Source organism: Phocoena phocoena, chromosome 4, assembly GCF_963924675.1.
Source record: "Phocoena phocoena chromosome 4, mPhoPho1.1, whole genome shotgun sequence".
In the NCBI taxonomy this organism is placed as follows: Eukaryota; Metazoa; Chordata; class Mammalia; order Artiodactyla; family Phocoenidae; genus Phocoena; species Phocoena phocoena.
This window is the reverse complement of record NC_089222.1, coordinates 107,516,475-107,535,087: the sequence shown is the minus strand read 5'-3', so window position 1 is coordinate 107,535,087 and position 18,613 is coordinate 107,516,475. Positions and strand designations below refer to the sequence as shown.

The 18,613-nt window shown below is 32.4% G+C and overlaps 1 protein-coding gene across 2 annotated transcripts in view; it reads left to right on the top strand.

The window, feature by feature from the left end:
* CADM2 (cell adhesion molecule 2) overlaps positions 1-18,144 on the top strand; it is a 244,690-nt gene extending 226,546 nt beyond the window's left edge. For both annotated transcript variants that reach the window (XM_065876194.1, XM_065876195.1), the window contains 2 exons: positions 17,041-17,166; positions 18,026-18,144. In XM_065876194.1, the coding sequence (XP_065732266.1) occupies positions 17,041-17,166; positions 18,026-18,144 (245 nt within the window). The remainder of the gene's footprint in view (positions 1-17,040; positions 17,167-18,025) is intronic.
* Positions 18,145-18,613: the final 469 nt, after the last annotated feature.

Sequence of the window (18,613 nt, the reverse complement as noted above, 5' to 3'; positions counted from 1 at the left end):
TTCAACCAAAAATTTGCTTAGCTCAGTGCTTTTACTATGCTATTGATGTTATTTGCTAAAGTACATATCCAGACTTTATTCATTTATCAAAATTTCAGCATCTTATAATGCAAACAAACATTTGTCTAGTATCTTAATTCCCAATCCCTTTAGATATAGTCTTCTGTCATCAAGAACAAGCTTCTGGATGCTATGAAATTGAGTTTGCTTTTTTCAAATAGTTTGAGCACAATTGTCCTTTAGTAAAGTAAACATGGCTGTGTTATATCTTAATGTCTTCCTTAACAAGTATAAGATTAGATTACATCTCACAAACTCCCATTGGGCAGCACTTAAGAAGTGAGTAATATTTCTGTCTGACTAAGTCAAGTAATCCCAAATGTAAGTAATTTACAGGAAGGCATCAGGGACTGTTACAATAGACATATTGCAATATGTCACTGGAAATCAGCATCTCCCCACATGTTTGGTCAACAGCCAGATGGAAGCTTTTAACACATTTATTTAATCTGAAATACACATGGTAATTACACTGGCCCTTTGATTCAAGGCCTTATTAGTGTCTCAGGAGAAGTCAGGAAATGAGTTTGTCAGTTGCAAACTGATGTAGTCCTGACCCCGGTAGAATTTACATCTATCACTGCCTAGACTAGAGTATTGCTACAAATCACATTGTACCTCAAGGAAGTAAGATAAGTAAGAGCTTCCTTAACCTATGTAAGATGAGAAATCAGCTCCTGATTAGTCCAGAATATCACTTATTCACCTGTTCACTTATGTTACTCCAATTGGTCTCCCTCCAAAGGGTGGTGAGTGAATAAAATGCAATATAAATTATATGGCCAATGTCTCACCAAAAAAAATTACACAAAGCACAAACAAAGGCACATTGAAGCAAAATACTCCCACATTTATACTCCCAAACCCAGGATCCTGAATATCTGCAACACTGAAACTTAGTGGATGTAAATATATATGAGGTTTTCCTTGTATTGGTGATAGAAAAAGAAGGTATCCCAAAACACACTTCTCAGAATTTTCTAGCTAGGAAAATGCTAGATAGAAAAACTTTAATATTGAATGAGTTAATCCTGACTATTCTAATTCAGTATTTTTACTTAGCACTAAAACATGAATAAACAAAGCTGAACCATGTTACTATGTACAAAAAAACATTGAATTAATATACCTGTTAAAAGTAGATGGAGGTTACATCTGGAGGGTGGGGTTAATGGAAGACCAAATTAACACTAGACTTTTCTTTATATTTTGAAATTTGTATTATGATTACGTTATTTTATTTTGAAAGTCAGAAAAAGGAATTTTTAAAAAGAATTCACACACACACACAGCCTTCCAAAGTCTTCACAGAAAATATGGCATTTTCTAACATTTTTTATGTTTTTCAAGGGAAAATGTAATTAAGACTTTGAAATTCATAAAGCAGATGATTACTAAAAAGTAGGTTTCTATTAATGTAGGATGATATAACTAATGAGAAATAGTTAATTAAATCATATGCATGTTCTGAAATGACTTCAAACATTTTATTGCTTGATCAAAACTATTAATGGCTATTACTGTTGTCCTAATAAACTTGCATAGGATTTTTAAAATTCTAATTAAAATGCTAATTAAAAAGCATAAAATCATCCTGTCAATAATTTATCTTTTTTTTTTCACTTTCAGCCAATACAATATACACCACAGCTATTTTGTGACTCTCACACCTCAATTGAGAATGTCTAAGTTTGGTGATTTCTTTCTATTGAAATCACTACTATCATCTCAAATTAGGGTAGATTTTGAAAAGTATCAATTACATAAACAAGAATAACACATATGGACTATCTACTCTGTGCTGGGCACCATGCTAAGAACTTTCCAGTCAAATCCCATTTCACCTTCATGACAATTCTGTAAGACAGGTGATCAATAAAGATAACATTTTACAGAATAGTAAACCAAGGTTCAGTGAGTGTAAAGCAAATTGTTCAGGGTCATTTAATCCATACTTGATAGAGTCCAATTTGAGCTTTTCTGACTATAAGAGAAGATTTAATTGAAACTATGACTCAGTGTCACCTTTTTATCATATCTTTGATAAAGAAGTGTTTTAAGACTAATTTTGGGTTTTTTTTTCCTTTTCATACTTACAACAACAGAGAATATTACAGGTGGTATATACTTGAAATTATTTTCATATGTAAAGTTAAAAAACAAACACTGATGAGTCAGTGAACAAAATGGAGAAGCGGATATTAACATTTCTGGTGCTGAGATGTATGTAGCCTTACAAGATGACCTTGAGAAAATAACCTAGTTCTTTGTTGTTTTCTTGATGTGTTATCTTGCAAGGCAGTTTGAACTCTTGGTGAATGACAGATTCTAGTAAAGAATGCAGAAAAAGTGATATTATATGGAGGTAAGAGAAAGGAGGAAAAAGGGAATGAAACAACACTCCATTTATTATAGAAACAGAAACAATTATGCTAAATTTGGAAGAATGATTATGACTACATTAGGTTTCTAGTCACATTAAAATATGACTTATCTTAGATTATATATTTAATGATATTTATGAGGGACTTAATCTCTTCCTCTAAATTGCATGTGTATTGCTTAAGTAGAGGAAAGATGTCTCTGTCATTAAAATTCTAAGACATTCTTAGGTATTAGGTACCACTTTGAAAACATTTTAGAAACCTACTCTTATGACCATAAGACATAATTTAGAATATAGAGTACAGATATTTTAATGTCACCATTTAAATTTTTCATCAGTTTCATTTAAATGACCTTAATGAATGCATCTCAGAGTTTTCAGTTAGGTCTTTTCATTTGTATGCTTGGACTACAAAGTGCTGTGTAATAATTGTTAAAATGAATAATTACATTTTATGCATAACAGGAATTTAGGCCCAGTGCTTTTTAACAATGATGTAGGACAAAATTTTACATACAATCATACTTCATATTAACTTGTAAGGGCAGAATTATTTTATAGGCATATCTGCTACTCATTAATATTTAAGTCAATTTTCTCTAAAGAATTCATTACAGGTTTAGTTAGTTGCATTTTGCATACTTATTTCTTAAAATAAAAAAAATCACAGTCCATTAATTCATAAAATATGCAAATGTCATGTATGCTTAAACTGAAAGCATTATCATAACTTAAGCATGCTGTGTTTTGTACAAACTTTCTTTTCATTCATTTTGGGAACAATGGAGCTTATTTCATACTCACAAACATGAAAACAACTATTTCTGTCATTATATCAGTGTCCAGATCTGCAGGCTAACAATCTGATTATCAAATTATTAATGATGGTGAGGATATAGCAACTCCTGACAGGTATTAAATATATAAATTATGTACAATGGAACCAGTTCTCTAAGAGTTAACTACACTGAGGTTTTACAGTAATATTTTTCTTAGAATTCATGTCAGAAGAAGTTACTAAATTTGATATAGCCTTCTTGCAAAGTTCTTCCTATATTTGGGTAAGTAAATCTACTCAATAGATCTAAGAATAATAAGTGACATTCTGAATTGCTTTCTGTAATATAGCATTTGAGATATCTGAGTGCATTTTTTACTATAACTCACCAATTAAGTTAAGAGACTGAATTTTACTTCTAAGTCAATAATTTAAACTCTAAACATTTCTCTACACTACCTTATGGGTCTAAGTAGATCTATTTGTGATCTTGCCAAATCTAGCCACCATTTACAACTTTGGCCATCTTGGAAAATAAATTCTGTATTGGGGGTGAGGAAGAAACTCAATGATGCTTGGTCTTTGACACTTCTCTTCCAATTTCCTCATGGAGTGATCTCAGAAGAGAACACAACACAGAGCGAAGAATCTCGAGAAAGGAATCCCTTTGAAACCTGAGAAAGTTGTTCACAGCAGCATTTCTGTGTAGGCATCCATAAGTCAGGCAGCTAATTTTCAATACATATTAGTCATGATGTATCCTTTTGATAGCACTTCTCCTCTTGTGAAACTACTTTCATACCAGTCTAATTCAGCTTGCCTTAAGTTCTGTTTTCAGTTTGGAGCTTGATACCTAAGTTATAATGAAAAAAACATTTATTAAACATTTACTATAAAATCTACTAAATTTGATATAAGACTAGTAACTATGTGGTAAGATTGACTTATGGATAAAATTAGTTAATATTTATTTAATAAATTTAAAGTAATAATGCTTTTAATAAATATTAATGAGGTATTGTATGTGTTGCATGTGACCTTTGTATGTGTTACCTCATATGATTCACACAAAAGTTCTGTGTGACTCATACTACTATTATCCTGTGTTATATATGAAGCAGAGAGAGGTTTAATAACATATTGGTCACACAACTAGTGTATAAAGGACCAATAAGGGAAAAATATGAGAGGTTTACTTTCTACTTGAACATGACTTCCTATATTAAAAAAATAAAGTAAGATTCCAGTAAGCTTAAGATTTTAATATTTAAAATATGCACAAGCCTTTCCCAATGGTTGTAATGGTCTCTCCTAAATGGTGAATATAGAGGACATGTACATCATATTTTTCTGAATATATTCATTATTGTAACTGGGGAACTGGTTCAATGACTATTCATAATAGTTTTAAAAACTTATATGAATGCAGTCAATATGACTATTATAATTATCACCAGAATAATCAATTCAAAAACAATAACAAGGCATTTTGACAGAATTGACTATTGATATTGATAGTACACACTTTAGAGCTGACTGGTTTAGAAGGGAAATTGTTTAGCAGCAATGTTATTATGTTTCTAGTGTATTGGCTCATAAAAAAATAAACAATGTTTATACATGTTTAATCCTTCCCCACCATTTTAAATGTTTATTCTTCCATCCCAGTTATTCATGCATGTGGATAGACATCATAAACAATTGGTACGGAATAAACTTTTAAGAATAATGTTGAGCATTATATTCCCACTGTCAAACATTTATTCTTTATATTTTCTAAGTATTTAAAAAGTAAATCTTTCATGTTAGTGTTGTTTCCTCTAGAAGCATATTTAATGTAATTATTATCAGGTCAGCTGCCTTTTTTTTTTCAGTTTAGTTTAAGAAGATATGTGCTTTAGTCAAGATTTTACTCTTCTGCAGAAATCATTGTGTATAATTTATTTAACCTCTAGTCTGCTTAAAAATACTTTAATTCATCCTCTTAAATTTACAGAGTACATTACCAAAATAGACATATGGAAATGTCATATACTAGTCATTTGTCTTCCTTCTTAATGGTTGCTCCCATTTATTTATTTTTTGTGTGTAGGCTGAGACCAGTGGTGTGCAAAGAGTTAGGTATTGTTGACATTGACGGCAGAACAGTTCCAAGTTAGAAAGATATAGGCAACAGAATAAAAAATAGCAGCTTTTACAGATCACATAAATATAAAAGAAATTAGACACTGTAGAATGAATTTGAGTATATTTTTTCCTGGAAAAAAACCCCATAAAACTACAGAATATGATGTTTTATTTAAACAGTCTCTAACCTTATAAAGCTATCATTTTCCTCACATCCTATTTACTGAGCACCTATTAGAAATGACTTATATGCACAGATTCCATATTAACTGATTTTAATATTTTAATAACTCTTTGAGGAAGGCAGGGCACATATATATACTTATTTATAGATGTAAAATCTGAAACTCTTAGGTCAAATTTATAGTTCTGAGTCTCATACTATTTCAGATCTTCTCTGATCTTAAGAGAAACTACTGTTTAATGCAGGTAAGTTACACTGTGTGTCACATGCCTGATGGGTAATATAGCAGACTTTTCCAAGCAACAAATAACCCCATGTATACCCCATAACTTACGTTATTCTCCCTTTGATCACTTAGACAACCTTAAAAACCATTCCTCTCCTTCACCTCCCTCACGTTCTCACACAGGTAATCTTCTGGCAAGTTCTCTCCCCTTTTGGGTATCAGTGCTAAAAGAAGTGAAGCATTTTGTGAAAGGCCCTGGTTCTAATAACTATATTACTCTGCTGGTTGAGAGTCCTCTCTGGATTCTTAAAATTCTTCAGAGCTGAAAATTTTCCTCATTTGAGGTAGTCAAGGAAATACTATCCTGGGTTCACAGAGAAAGAAAGATCAATGAATTGAAGAGATTATGCTAGAACCTACTTTATCCAAAAATATGAACACTTGTGGAGAAAGTTTCTACTTAAATTTTTGTTCTCAAGGACAAATGAAGTATCTTATTCAAGAATATGTTTTGTTTGGGTTTAGCACATTATTAACTATTTATAAATACAAGTTACTAAAGTCAGTTGTTATGTAATTGGGACACATATAAGTCATAACAAATGATGAGCAGATCTTGAGGGGGTAATTCTCAGAAGAGGAAATCTGTAGCTCAGTGCATGAAATTATTGTAGGATGTCGCAACACCTCACTTCTGTACATCTGACAGTCACACTTTGCTTGATGAAACATTTTATAAATTGATTATATCTCTAAGCTAAAAAACCTTGAAATGCCAAATTCAAAACGAAGCAAACAAACAAAAGAGTGACTTTATAATTATTGTCAAAATCTTTCTGAGTAGGAAGTCTGTGTGTATTAATACATAGAAATGTGTGGTAGCATTTGTTGTTTATGTGCTTGGTATGCAAAGAAATTTATGGTACAATAAATACATTTTTGAGAGGAAAGGATAAGTGTTAAGCTTGCTGGGATTTTTTCTTATTATTGAAAACCTATTGTATGATGTAGCATTAATTTAGAACCCTTGGATTTAGAGTCTGAGTACACATTGTTTATAGTAAAAAAGTATATGTAAATCACTATACATACACAAAGAACAATATATTTTCATGTTTTCTAACCTTTAGAGATTGGTCTTACGTGTTTTTGTCAGAAACAGTAATTGTACATAAAATTAAAAGATAACAGATGATCTTTGAGTGAATATGGTGACATTTCTCTCCAGGGACTTTGCCAATGTCATATACTGTCAAAGGACAGTTTATTTTTCTCCATAAATTATGTATAACTATTTCTAATGTTTTACCATAGTGACCCTCTTTCTGAAGCATTACTCTATTTAAAGAGGGGAAAGTAGAATCTTAAGTACATAAAAATATTCTAGTTTCATGTTAGAATCAAATTATCCAAAACATTAGGTACAAATCTGGATGAGTCATTTTTATTTAGCACTAATTTCTAAAATATGTAGATATTAACAGTATTATTATATTTAAACAAATAATTTAATACCATGAAGGAGTAGCCATCCATCGCTCAGCAGAGCAAACTGGTATCTAAAGAACCCAGTTCTGTCTGGAATTCAGTATAAGAATTGAATATTATCCATTCACTCACTCAATTTGCTTGGTTCTAAGAACTGTGTAAAAGTGCTGTTCCAGCTATATTACAAGTGTAAGACACAACTTTCATCTTCAAGAAGACATATCTTTGGGGGAAGATAAAACTAAGGCAAGTGAATTAATTCAAAAGAAAAAACTTCCGAATGAAATAATTCATGGTTGATTGACATGGAGAGACTGCTCACTGTTATTTGGGTTTCGCATACCCAGAGAGAAGGAAGAATGTCTTACTGGTTGAAGAAACAGCACCAGCAGGGAGGTCATTTAGCATGGAGGGGCATTGAATTCCTCTTCATGACAGAAGAAAAGAGAATACAATTATGTGAAAAGATAAAACACTAGAAAAAATTACCTCAACAAATTCTTGTTCTCAAAATAGGAATCATCTGACACATCTTTAAAACTGATTTTCATGATTATTTTTAAAGCTTTTCAAAACTTAATCCCAGAAGTTGCTTAGGCAAGCTGTTCCAGAGTTTATCAATCTTTTTATTAGTAATAACTATGATTTTTTAAGTCAACACTTTATATGTATTGAATAAAATAAGCCATTTGTAATACAGAAACTAGCATAGATTACTCAATAAATTATTCTCTCATTTAATCCTCACCCATCGTCAGACTTCCACAAGTTTCATTTGATCCCATCTCATGTTATGCAAATCTTCTGCTATTCATATCCCCCCATCTTTCAAATATTTAGACACTTAGAATGCTTCACCATTTTTATTACATAAGTAAAAGTCCTAAAGGAGTCTTTTTAAAAATTGAAAAAAGAAAACCTATATCTTTCTACATAGAAGTTTATACTTTCCAACTTGTTTTCCATCATATAACTACATTTAGATAGTGCTTATATTACAGTGTGTCAGGCATTCTTCTAAGCCCTTTATGTACAGTAGCACATTTAGTCTTTGACAATCCTGGAAAATAAGTATTCACATTCTAAAGACGAGAGGGTTAAGAAACTTGCCCAAAGTCAACCTGATAGTAGTAAGTTGTTTAAGGTTTAGTATAAACAATTTGTAAGTCCAGGATTTTGTGAGCAATTTCTTCTACGTGAAAAACTTTCACTGACTTCTCTGCTTCATTCTACCACTTTCCTTCTATTTATGTACAACATAATACAACATAGTTTCACCCCAATACTGATTTCATCTAATGTTCATGACATCATTCACTGCATCTTAACCACTGTGAAACATTGGTTTGTGAGCAGAGAGAGGGCAAGTGTTTGCAGTGTAAGTCACTGCAGCAGCTATACAACACACACCTCAATTGCAGGTAACTCATGTAAAGGAATTGATCTGTGCAGTCTTGGGTGTTCTGTTTATACGCAGGCCATTGACTGGGGATAAGTATGTATTATCCAGACTTCCCCAAATCTATTTTCCATTGCCTTAAATTTCCACATAATTCAAGTGAGATAATACATGAAAAAGATCATACTCTAGTTTCTGTATGTGAGTTCAGGCTGTAACAAAATACCATAGACCAAGTTACTTAAATAACAAAAATTTAGTTTTCACAGTTCTGGAGTCTGGAAGACCAAGATCAGGGTGTCAGCATGGTCAGATTCTGGTAAAAGCTTTCTTCCTGATTTGCTGACAGCTGCTTTCAAACCGTGTCCTCAAAATATCAGATAGAGAGATTGAGAGAGAGAGAGAGAGAGAGGGAGAAGAAGCTAGCTCTATGGTATCTTTCCTTATAAGGACACTAATCTCATCATGAGGGCCCCCACCATCATGACCTCACTTAAACCTAGTTTTCTCCCAAAGGCCCCCATCTCCAAATACCATCACATTTGGGTTAGAGCTTCAACATATTAATTTTGAGGGGGACAAAATTCAGTCCAGAGCAGTTTCTTACTGCTTTTCTTTTTCTTTTTAAAAAAGAAAATCCTATTTCCAAAGTCTTAAATATCCTATATTAGTACATTCCCCACAAGAGATAGGAAATTAACTAGAATTACTAAATATCACTTGATTGTGATGCAGAATAACTTTTAGGAAAACTAAACTTGAAAAACTATGCTCTCTAAAGGTGATAATCCCAGTTTTACACTTATTTTTGTGAGTTTAATTCCATAATTTTTGAAACATTTTATTGCTAAACTGAAATTTCTCCACGAGCTTTAAATCACTTCTAATATATATATATGTATTAATATAAACTCCAAAATGAATGCAGAATATCAATATAACTGGCTGTATTGTTTAAGTGTCTGTTATCATACACTCCAGTATTATATTTTATTTAAATTTATTCTACTCTGCTCTTGATTATTTGTCTTGACATTCCATGACTCTGGTGGTTGTTACTAGGGAACTACACTTGGTGTCTTTTGCATAAGAAGCACTTGCTTCTTTTCAGTAATTCATCTTTTTCTATTCATTCCAGCTTTTCCAACTCTTCTATTTTTCAATATTAAAATTAATTCTACTCCCGAACTCTGCTATTTAAATTGTTTTGTACATAGTTTTTATTAGATTTTAGGAAAAATAAAAAAAAGTAAAAATTTCTTAACCTCACAAATAGGTGAATTAACACGTTTGTTATAGTTCATGTCCTTAGAGATTTATCATTTTTAAAAATTATAATTAATAATCCAAATTTGGCTTTGAAAACATATTTATTTTAATATTTAAGGACAATCATTTTCTTTTAAAAATGGTCTCAGAAACGAATTTAAAAATATTTACATAAAATGATTTTCATTCCAGTTCTTACCAAACATTTTATTAAAATGAGAAATCATATATAATAAAATACTTATTGTAAAATAATTTTAAACTTGGATTAAAAACCGTGCAGTGTTTTTGATTTCTCCCTGCTTTGACCCTAGAAAGTTAGATATTCTTTCTTTAGAATTTTCACTTCTCATTTATGGGGACAAAACATGATAGAGGAGACACTTGATGGTAGAAATCCCTAGTGATGATTTCAGAGATAGAAGTATATAATTTAGTACTTCTCCATGTTAAGATTTTTAAATAAAACTATACTTTAAGGTTATTTTCTACTCTTCTAAATATCAGAAATTACTAATCCTAAATATTTTTATGTAACATGATTTTCTCTTCAGAGTCCTTTATTGAAAGTCCAGTGACCCTAACTGAAAGATGTTATGCTCAGAAAGGCTTTTTTTGTTTGTTTCTTTGTTTTTTCTTGGCTGCACTGCGCGGTTTGTGGGATCTTAGTTCCCCAACCAGGGATCGAACCCTGCAGTGGAAGCATGGAGTCCTAACCACTGGACTGCCAGGGAATTTGCTCTCAGAAAGCTTTAATTTCACAATATTCATGTTTTATTCATTGTCAAGTAGAAAAGATTTCTAATATATTGCCAAATCTATTGGAATTTACTCACTCCCGTGTTAACAGGCTAACTCCAGCAAGTCTCGGGCTAATGCTTGATGATGAATAATGGCCTTTAAAGACACATGATGTATTTATCTGAATGATAATGCAGACTCAGCCATATGTAAAGAAACTTCAGAAGGCTGCACTTCTTTTTTTTTTTTTTTTAACATCTTTATTGGGGTATAATTGCTTTACAATGGTGTGTTAGTTTCTGCTTTATAACAAAGTGAATCAGCTATACATATACATATATCCCCATATCTCTTCCCTCTTGCATCTCCCTCCCTCCCACCCTCCCTATCCCACCCCTCTAGGTGGTTACAAAGCACCAGCTGATCTCCTTGTGCTATGCAGCTGCTTCCCACTAGCTATCTATTTTACATTTGGTAGTGTATATATGTCCATGCCACTCTCTCACTTTGTCTCAGCTTACCCTTCCCCCTCCCTGTGAAAAACAAATACCGTATGCTAACTCATATATATCGAATGCACTTCATCTTTTTATTGCTATGACAGTAGGAAAGGGATGAGAGAAAGGGTGTACGAGTGATTCCCACTGGGACTTAGCCACTTAAATTATGTATAATATTATCTCTTCATTGTTCAAGTGATCCTTATCTGATCCTCAATCTCAGTCACTTGTTTTAGATGCTAAGAATAGAAATTAATTAAGGACAAATTTTAGTTCTAAAAGTTATGGGGGAAAAATAAAAGGCGTAACCAAAAATGTTAGTGTAAAAAAAATACATTTACAAGTAGACATGCAAAGGAGCATCCTCTATAATCATAATATCTTTGAAATCTTAAAAATCCTAGGACTATATGTTGACATTTTTTTGATGAGATGAAGGCTAAAGGTTGAAATCTTTCCTTTATAAATAATAAAAGTATATGCAGAACATTCATGACTAGGGTCAAATAAATGTTATGGATTGCTTTCTCTGAAAGTAGTATTTATATATATAAATGCATTTGAAACCAGTGAAAATATATTCAATAATGAACATTATAAAGTTAATTTATCTAAAACAAATTCTAACAGATCAATTTCTTTGTATAAATTGTACAAAAAAGGGGGATGGACTGCATATTATCTGAGACTCTACTATGAAAGTGAAGATTTTAGGCAAAGTATACAAAATCAATGAAATCTTTCACCAAGAGTGATCTACATCTCGTGTCTTTCTCCAATCCATCCACTATGTACAGATATCTTATGATTCATATATCAGTTACAAAAATAGTTTCTGTAGCTGCATTGGTCTGCAGCATTACAACTGAGCAGGAATGAACACCAGCCTCAGAAAAGAGAATCTGTCTTCAAAACATCTCAACATTAAGAATGAAAATAAGAAAAGAAAATGTAAGGATGTATAGAATTTAAAAATTCAGTTTGCATCCAATGAAAAAAATTTGCAATAAAAGAAGAGAAATAATATATGCTCACCAAGAAAAACCATTTTTTTCAGACATTTAAATGGAATTATTATACTAAAATCAGGAAAATATTATCAAACTACCATGTTTTATTGTCAGTCATATAAAACTGTTTAAAATATGTACTAAGTAAGAACAGAGTGGGATTAAACAGGGAGTGTAGTTAAACCAAAGTCACAATCAGTAACAACACCCTTTAGGAAGAAATAAAAAGGAAAATCTATGATAGAAAATCAAATCATCTAAACAGATGATAAACTTGGGAAATATAACTAAAACAAAATGTAATTTAGTAAAATTATAAAAATAGGAAAGAAAGAATGACATATATGCAACATGAAATATGGAGTTGCTACCAGTGCATAATTGGATTTTTCAAGAAAGAAAATGGAAAGAACAGTTGTTAATCAAAAGTAGAGTAGAAAAAAAGAATTCTTAAGCCAAAAAACAAACGAACTTAATATGAATTTAATAAAAAAGTAGGTTTGCAAATGAAGTCAAATTCTGACTAGAGACAAACTACAAAATATATTCAGCTAAAATATCAAAATATAGTGGAGGAAAAAACCAAATATTCTGATAGCAATCATGCAGAAAATGCAGGTCATTTAGAAAATTGAATGATTTCAGATTTATCTTGGGGTAGAAGGAGGCAAAACAAGTCCAAATGATTTCAGATTTATTTGGTAGGAAAGGGAGGCAAAACAAATTGTCAAAACACTGACAAATTGTGTTGTATTATTATTAATTCAAAAAGATAAAAACCCAGAATTCTTTAGCCAGTTGAGTGTTTATTCACAATAAAATAATACTCAGATATTCAAGGTTCAAGGATGTTGTTATCATGAAATTTTCTTTTGACAAGATGTGTGCTTCATATGATCAAGGGGTGATGATATGAATATATTTACTATCTAATTTTAGGTAAGGAGAAGCTGTAAAAAGAACTCTAGATATTGAGATGAGTAAAGAGACCAAACAATGTCAAAAGGAGGGATGGTGGCTAGTCCATTTAAATTTTTGATGCATTTCTGAGATCATCAGAATCAGGACAAAATTGTCATTATTATTCACAAAGCACTAACTAGAGCAGTAGAAAAAAGAAAATATAAAACTAAGGAAGTTTGACAGTCAGGAAATAAAAATGAAAAATATGATCTTGACAAGTACTAGATATAATGCTTTATAAAACAGAGTGCAAAATATGAATGGAATAAAGAAAAAGGAGTCATAAAGTTTAATGAAAAAGTAAAAATATTTTAAAATATTAAAATGTTTCAAAATATTAAAAATATTATTTTAATGGGAAATAGCATTAATAAAAATATGTAGGTCCTATATCAGAAAACTACACAATTTACTAAAAGACACTAAAGTTTTAAATAATTGAAGTGTCGTACCATTATCCTGGAAAATGCACTATATAAAAGAAAGCTATCTGTAAATTGTACAATTCCAATAAGCAATCTGTTGTATTTTTGTTTCTTGCAAAAAGATTCTGAACCTGATCTAAGACTTCTCCGCCAATGCAGTAAAATGATCTTTAAAACTAAAATATTAGCCTAGGATTGCATATGTAGACCCCTCACATGGAATAGACTAGAATATGCAGAAACACATAAGGTAGGTAGACATTTAATTTATGGTAAGTGACAAAAATATTGATGAAAGAAACAATGTGGGAGACAATGGTCTGTCACAGAAGAATTAAAGTCATATTTTATGCTTTAGCCTCAAATCATAGACCAAAATACATTTTAGATAGATTAAAACAAAATAATAAAAGTGTTAGATGACAACAGAAATCTATATGTGTATAATCTTATGATGGCAAAAGCATTTCAAATCAGGATCCACAAGTCAGACATCATAACACAAAACTTTGATAGATTTGATTACATAAAATAGTAAGACTTATCTATGGCTGAAAAAGACCAGAAATGAAGGATATATAAAAAGAAATTGCTAAAAATGTTCATCTTTTTATGGAGAGAGCTGTTAAGGCAGAAATTTTGAATGGAAAAATGGTCAGGCTGTGTAAATAGGCATTCCAAAATTAATGCATTAATATGGGAAATAGTATTTAGACACATTCATGATGTTAACTTAATTTACTAACACAAAATATTTAACACTTTTCAATATTAGATTGACAGTTTTTCTTTTAATTATAGTATCTGCTGGTAATACTGTATGGGAACTCAGGTGCAGTTGGTGGAGGATGAATTTGTAAAGGGCAATATAATTTGGCAATGTTTATCAAAAGTATTTTTAAAATGTTTGTATCCTCTGATCCAGCAATACTACTTCTCAGAATTTACCTTCAGGAAATGACAGGTACAGATGTACAAACAAGAGTGATTTTTCAGCTCCCAAAAAGAGTGCTCAGTTCTGAGAGATAATCAGCAAATAAAATGGATATAATTTATGACTATCTGTATTTGGGAACTTGAGCAGGAGGTGGAATTTGAAACTGATTCTAAATTATCTAAGCTAGGAATAGGAATAGGGAATTCAGATGCATGGCAGATTTATTTTTTGCTCCTTTTTTTTTTTGAGATTTACAGCCAATGCCAGAAATTAAGGGAAATACAAGAAATATATAATAGAAAGCTAAATTAACAATAGCTGCTGTAACAGATTTACTTTTTTTAATGCTCAGTGTTTTGAAAATAAAGCTCTTTTTTTTCCCCTCAAGCAATTTGGCGATGCATATATTCTTAGTTTGGCAATAATTTTCTTCCAGGCGGAGAGTCAGTGACCCATGGCCTGACCTATTCTTGTGGTTCTCTTATTTTCAACTTGCATCTCCTGAGATCACTCGGGAAGGTTACATGTGGGAGGCATTTATTGGCTGGTCTTTCTTTCAGTTGTCTAGAACACAAATTACATGGTTAACATTCAACTGCCAGTGAAGCTGGTAAATGTCTAGCTCTGTTCACTGAAAGAATAGCAAACAAATTTGTCATTAGCTAGAAATCTCTGCCCCAATATAGCCTTCTGATCAACAAATATTTTTACACCTTCTTTTTCTGCCATCAACCATTGCTAAACCCTGTCCAAAGAGATAACCTCAAGTCCCATCAAGCCACTGTATCCAACTCAAAGACCAAGATCCTCAAATATGCACAGTTCTCTTCATCATCTCTGGATATGTTAGTCCAGGGACAAATGAACCAAAACACAAGTTTCAACACTCTTCTCCATCTCATACACAAAACACAATGATAGAACAGATTCAGGAAAAGCACTCCTTTAAATAAAGGCTCTCTTTTGGAAATAGAAGAAAAATAGGGAACACTTGAGTAGTCACTGATCCATAATAATTATGAAAATATGCCAGAGTGGCATGAAAAGTTCCCTCTGCCTTGGCAATAGTTATAGTTCTATGAAGAAACTAGATTTTCTTCCGTTCATTCTTTTTTGCTTCTACAATTCTGCCTTACAGGAAGTTCAACCTTGTCAGTCATACTCTGTGGCCACATCAGAAGTGGGTGTTTGGTAATATGCCCTCTATGGGGACGACACAGCTTTTATAGGCCACTTCTTGCTTTCACCAAGTTTGGAAGTCCAGAGGTTGTTTGATGTTTCAATTGTCAGACTTTTCTTTCTTTTTCTTTTCTTTTCTAACTAGGTATATGCTTCTTTGGCACAATAGTTCCATTAAAAACACAGTAGACTCCTAATATATTTGTCAGATTCTTGTGCCTGTAACCACACTTTAAGACTTTCTGAAAGTGGAATTGCCAGGCCTAATTTATTTCTTTACTCTCTCTCTCTAAATCTCTCTTGTAGGCTATAAGCAGCTCCCATGAAGTTATGCACACAATGGACTTTGGAGGATAGGCAGTACACTTAACCTGACTTTTGCCATAGGGCTGAGCCTTAGTATGTTTTGTTGCTCAGAACCTCAGTTTTATCTCTTATTGTGCAACTTTTATAAATAGTTGATTTTCCATACTTTTGAGTACTCAAAATATGGGGCTTTCTTTGATCTTTTCATTTCTGCTTGATAACTGGCCATCCTCTACTGGTCTCAGCTCTTTCCTATAATATCTTACTAAAGGCAGAATGTAAAAGTATATCATTAATCTAATCTTTCCAACCACTTCCTTTAAAGTTACAAGTGCAACAGGCACTTAATCCTCAATGTTGAGTATTCATCTTCCTCCTTCTATCAATAACACAACACAGTTTGTAAACCCCCTCCTTCTTGAAGTATGATCTTCCCTTTGATCAACTAATGTGTACTCTCCAGGATCTCTTCCTACCCCACCTTTCTCTCCTTCTCGGTCTACTCTGCTGGACGCACTTCTTTCAGACTTTAAATATGGGAGCTTTTCAGGTTTCAATTTTCAGACTTCTTCTCTCTATCTAGACTCTCTCCCTTGGGGAGTTCCTCAATTTCCTTAGCTTTAAATAATATTTATATAATGGTAAATACCAAGTTATAATCTCTAACCCCAGTGTTTCCTATGACATAATTGCATTTTTAAAATAGTATAGTTGTATTTGTCACATTAAAAATACACACACACATATTTTCAGGTGGAGAAGAGGAGAAAGAAAAGGCATGTAACTGTACAAAATCATATATATGTATTTGTTTATCCTGTTTTTCCCTTAAAATGGAAACTCAGTGGCAACAGTAATTTATATGTCAAATGTTATATTCTCCAACATTTTGTACATTATAGGCACATAATAAATATTTGTTGACTAGATGACTGGTGTAATACACATTAATAAAATTTTATTTTAATGTGCTAGTTTTCAACATAACTCATTCTAATGCAGATATGTATTCTGTGTCTAAATAACACACTAACTAGGAGAATATTTTTCTCTGTTTTCTAGATCCCAATGCTCTGGCTGGCCAGACTGGCCCTGATCATGCTCTTATAGGAGGAATTGTGGCTGTAGTTGTATTTGTCACTCTGTGTTCTATATTTTTGCTTGGACGGTATCTGGCAAGACATAAAGGTAGGTTATATTTAATAAAGCATTCTTACATTTGGCAAAAAAAATTCTAAAGACTAGCTTCATCATGAAATATTATGTGAGTGCATGCGTGCATGCGTGTGTGTGTGTGTGTGTGTGAGAGAGAGAGAGAGAGAGAGAGAGAGAGAGAGATGGGGGGTGAAAGAGAGAGATCTAACTACTAAGTTGTTTCAGAGAATTCTTGATTATTTTACTCAACGTTAAAGCTGGATTGGCTATCAAAATAATACTTAGCCAGTAGCCAAAAGTCACAGAGTAAATCATTGGCTCAGGGAAAAAAAAAAAAAAAAAAAAGAAGCAAGTTTGTAATTTATCTCTAGGACTGAAATTCAACTCTAACATTAATCATTTGGTAATGTTTCTATTTGTAAGCTCATGGACACACGTGTGGCCATATTAGTGAGGAAAATATGTGATTTTTCACAATGGGCTAGGTAGCAAACTATTGATATAATCTACTTTTAAATGGAGTTACCAAAATAAATGGTGACCCGTTTGATGTGATCATTATCAACATCTTAACAAAGGGCCCTGATTGCTACAGCTGCATGGATCACATGGTCTGAAGCCATCATTAAAGAAATCAAAGTACTCATTACCCATTCCAGTTTGGCTGTTGCCTCTAGTTAATCTGACCACAGCTTCATCTACAACATATACTAGAATACCGAAAGAAAGTGTGCAACTTTAGAAGGGTGAGTTGTGTGGTTTCTTACGACTCAGAATATGTTTCAACATATAAGAAATCTGGCATAAGTTTCTTCCTAAATGAGTGTAGCTTTAATACTGGCTATTTTACCAGTCTGACAGAACTAACGTCTTTTTCTTCCAATACCCACAGGAACATATTTAACAAATGAAGCTAAAGGAGCTGAAGATGCACCAGATGCTGACACAGCCATTATCAATGCTGAGGGCAGCCAAGTCAATGCTGAAGAGAAAAAGGAATATTTCATTTAAGATGCAGGCCAAGATTCTGAATTTTACTTACCACACTGGCTGCTGGAGAAAACTGGCTATCATCTTTCAGAATTCATTTCTATCATCTTCTGCTACCTTTATTAACTTCCATACCGTACTGCTATCAGTAGCCAGTGTATACCAACAATCAGCTGTCGAAAGCATCATTCTTTAATTACTGTACCATCCATAATGCAGGACATTTCTTACTGCCTAAATTCCACACCATTGCTCTTTTAACATACAGTGCTTGAATATACAGCCTTAACAATGTTAATCATCTCCTTGGATCATGACATTGAATTGTTTTTATACATTGAAAAAAATGTATGCAGAGGTTTTTTTTCCCCTCATTTTTTGTCCCCTTTAAATCAAAGACCTTGTCAGTTTACCATTGGACAGCTTTCACATGTAACAAGATTAGGTAAAGACCTAATGTGCTTAAGTTCAATCAGATGTTAGAGGTTTA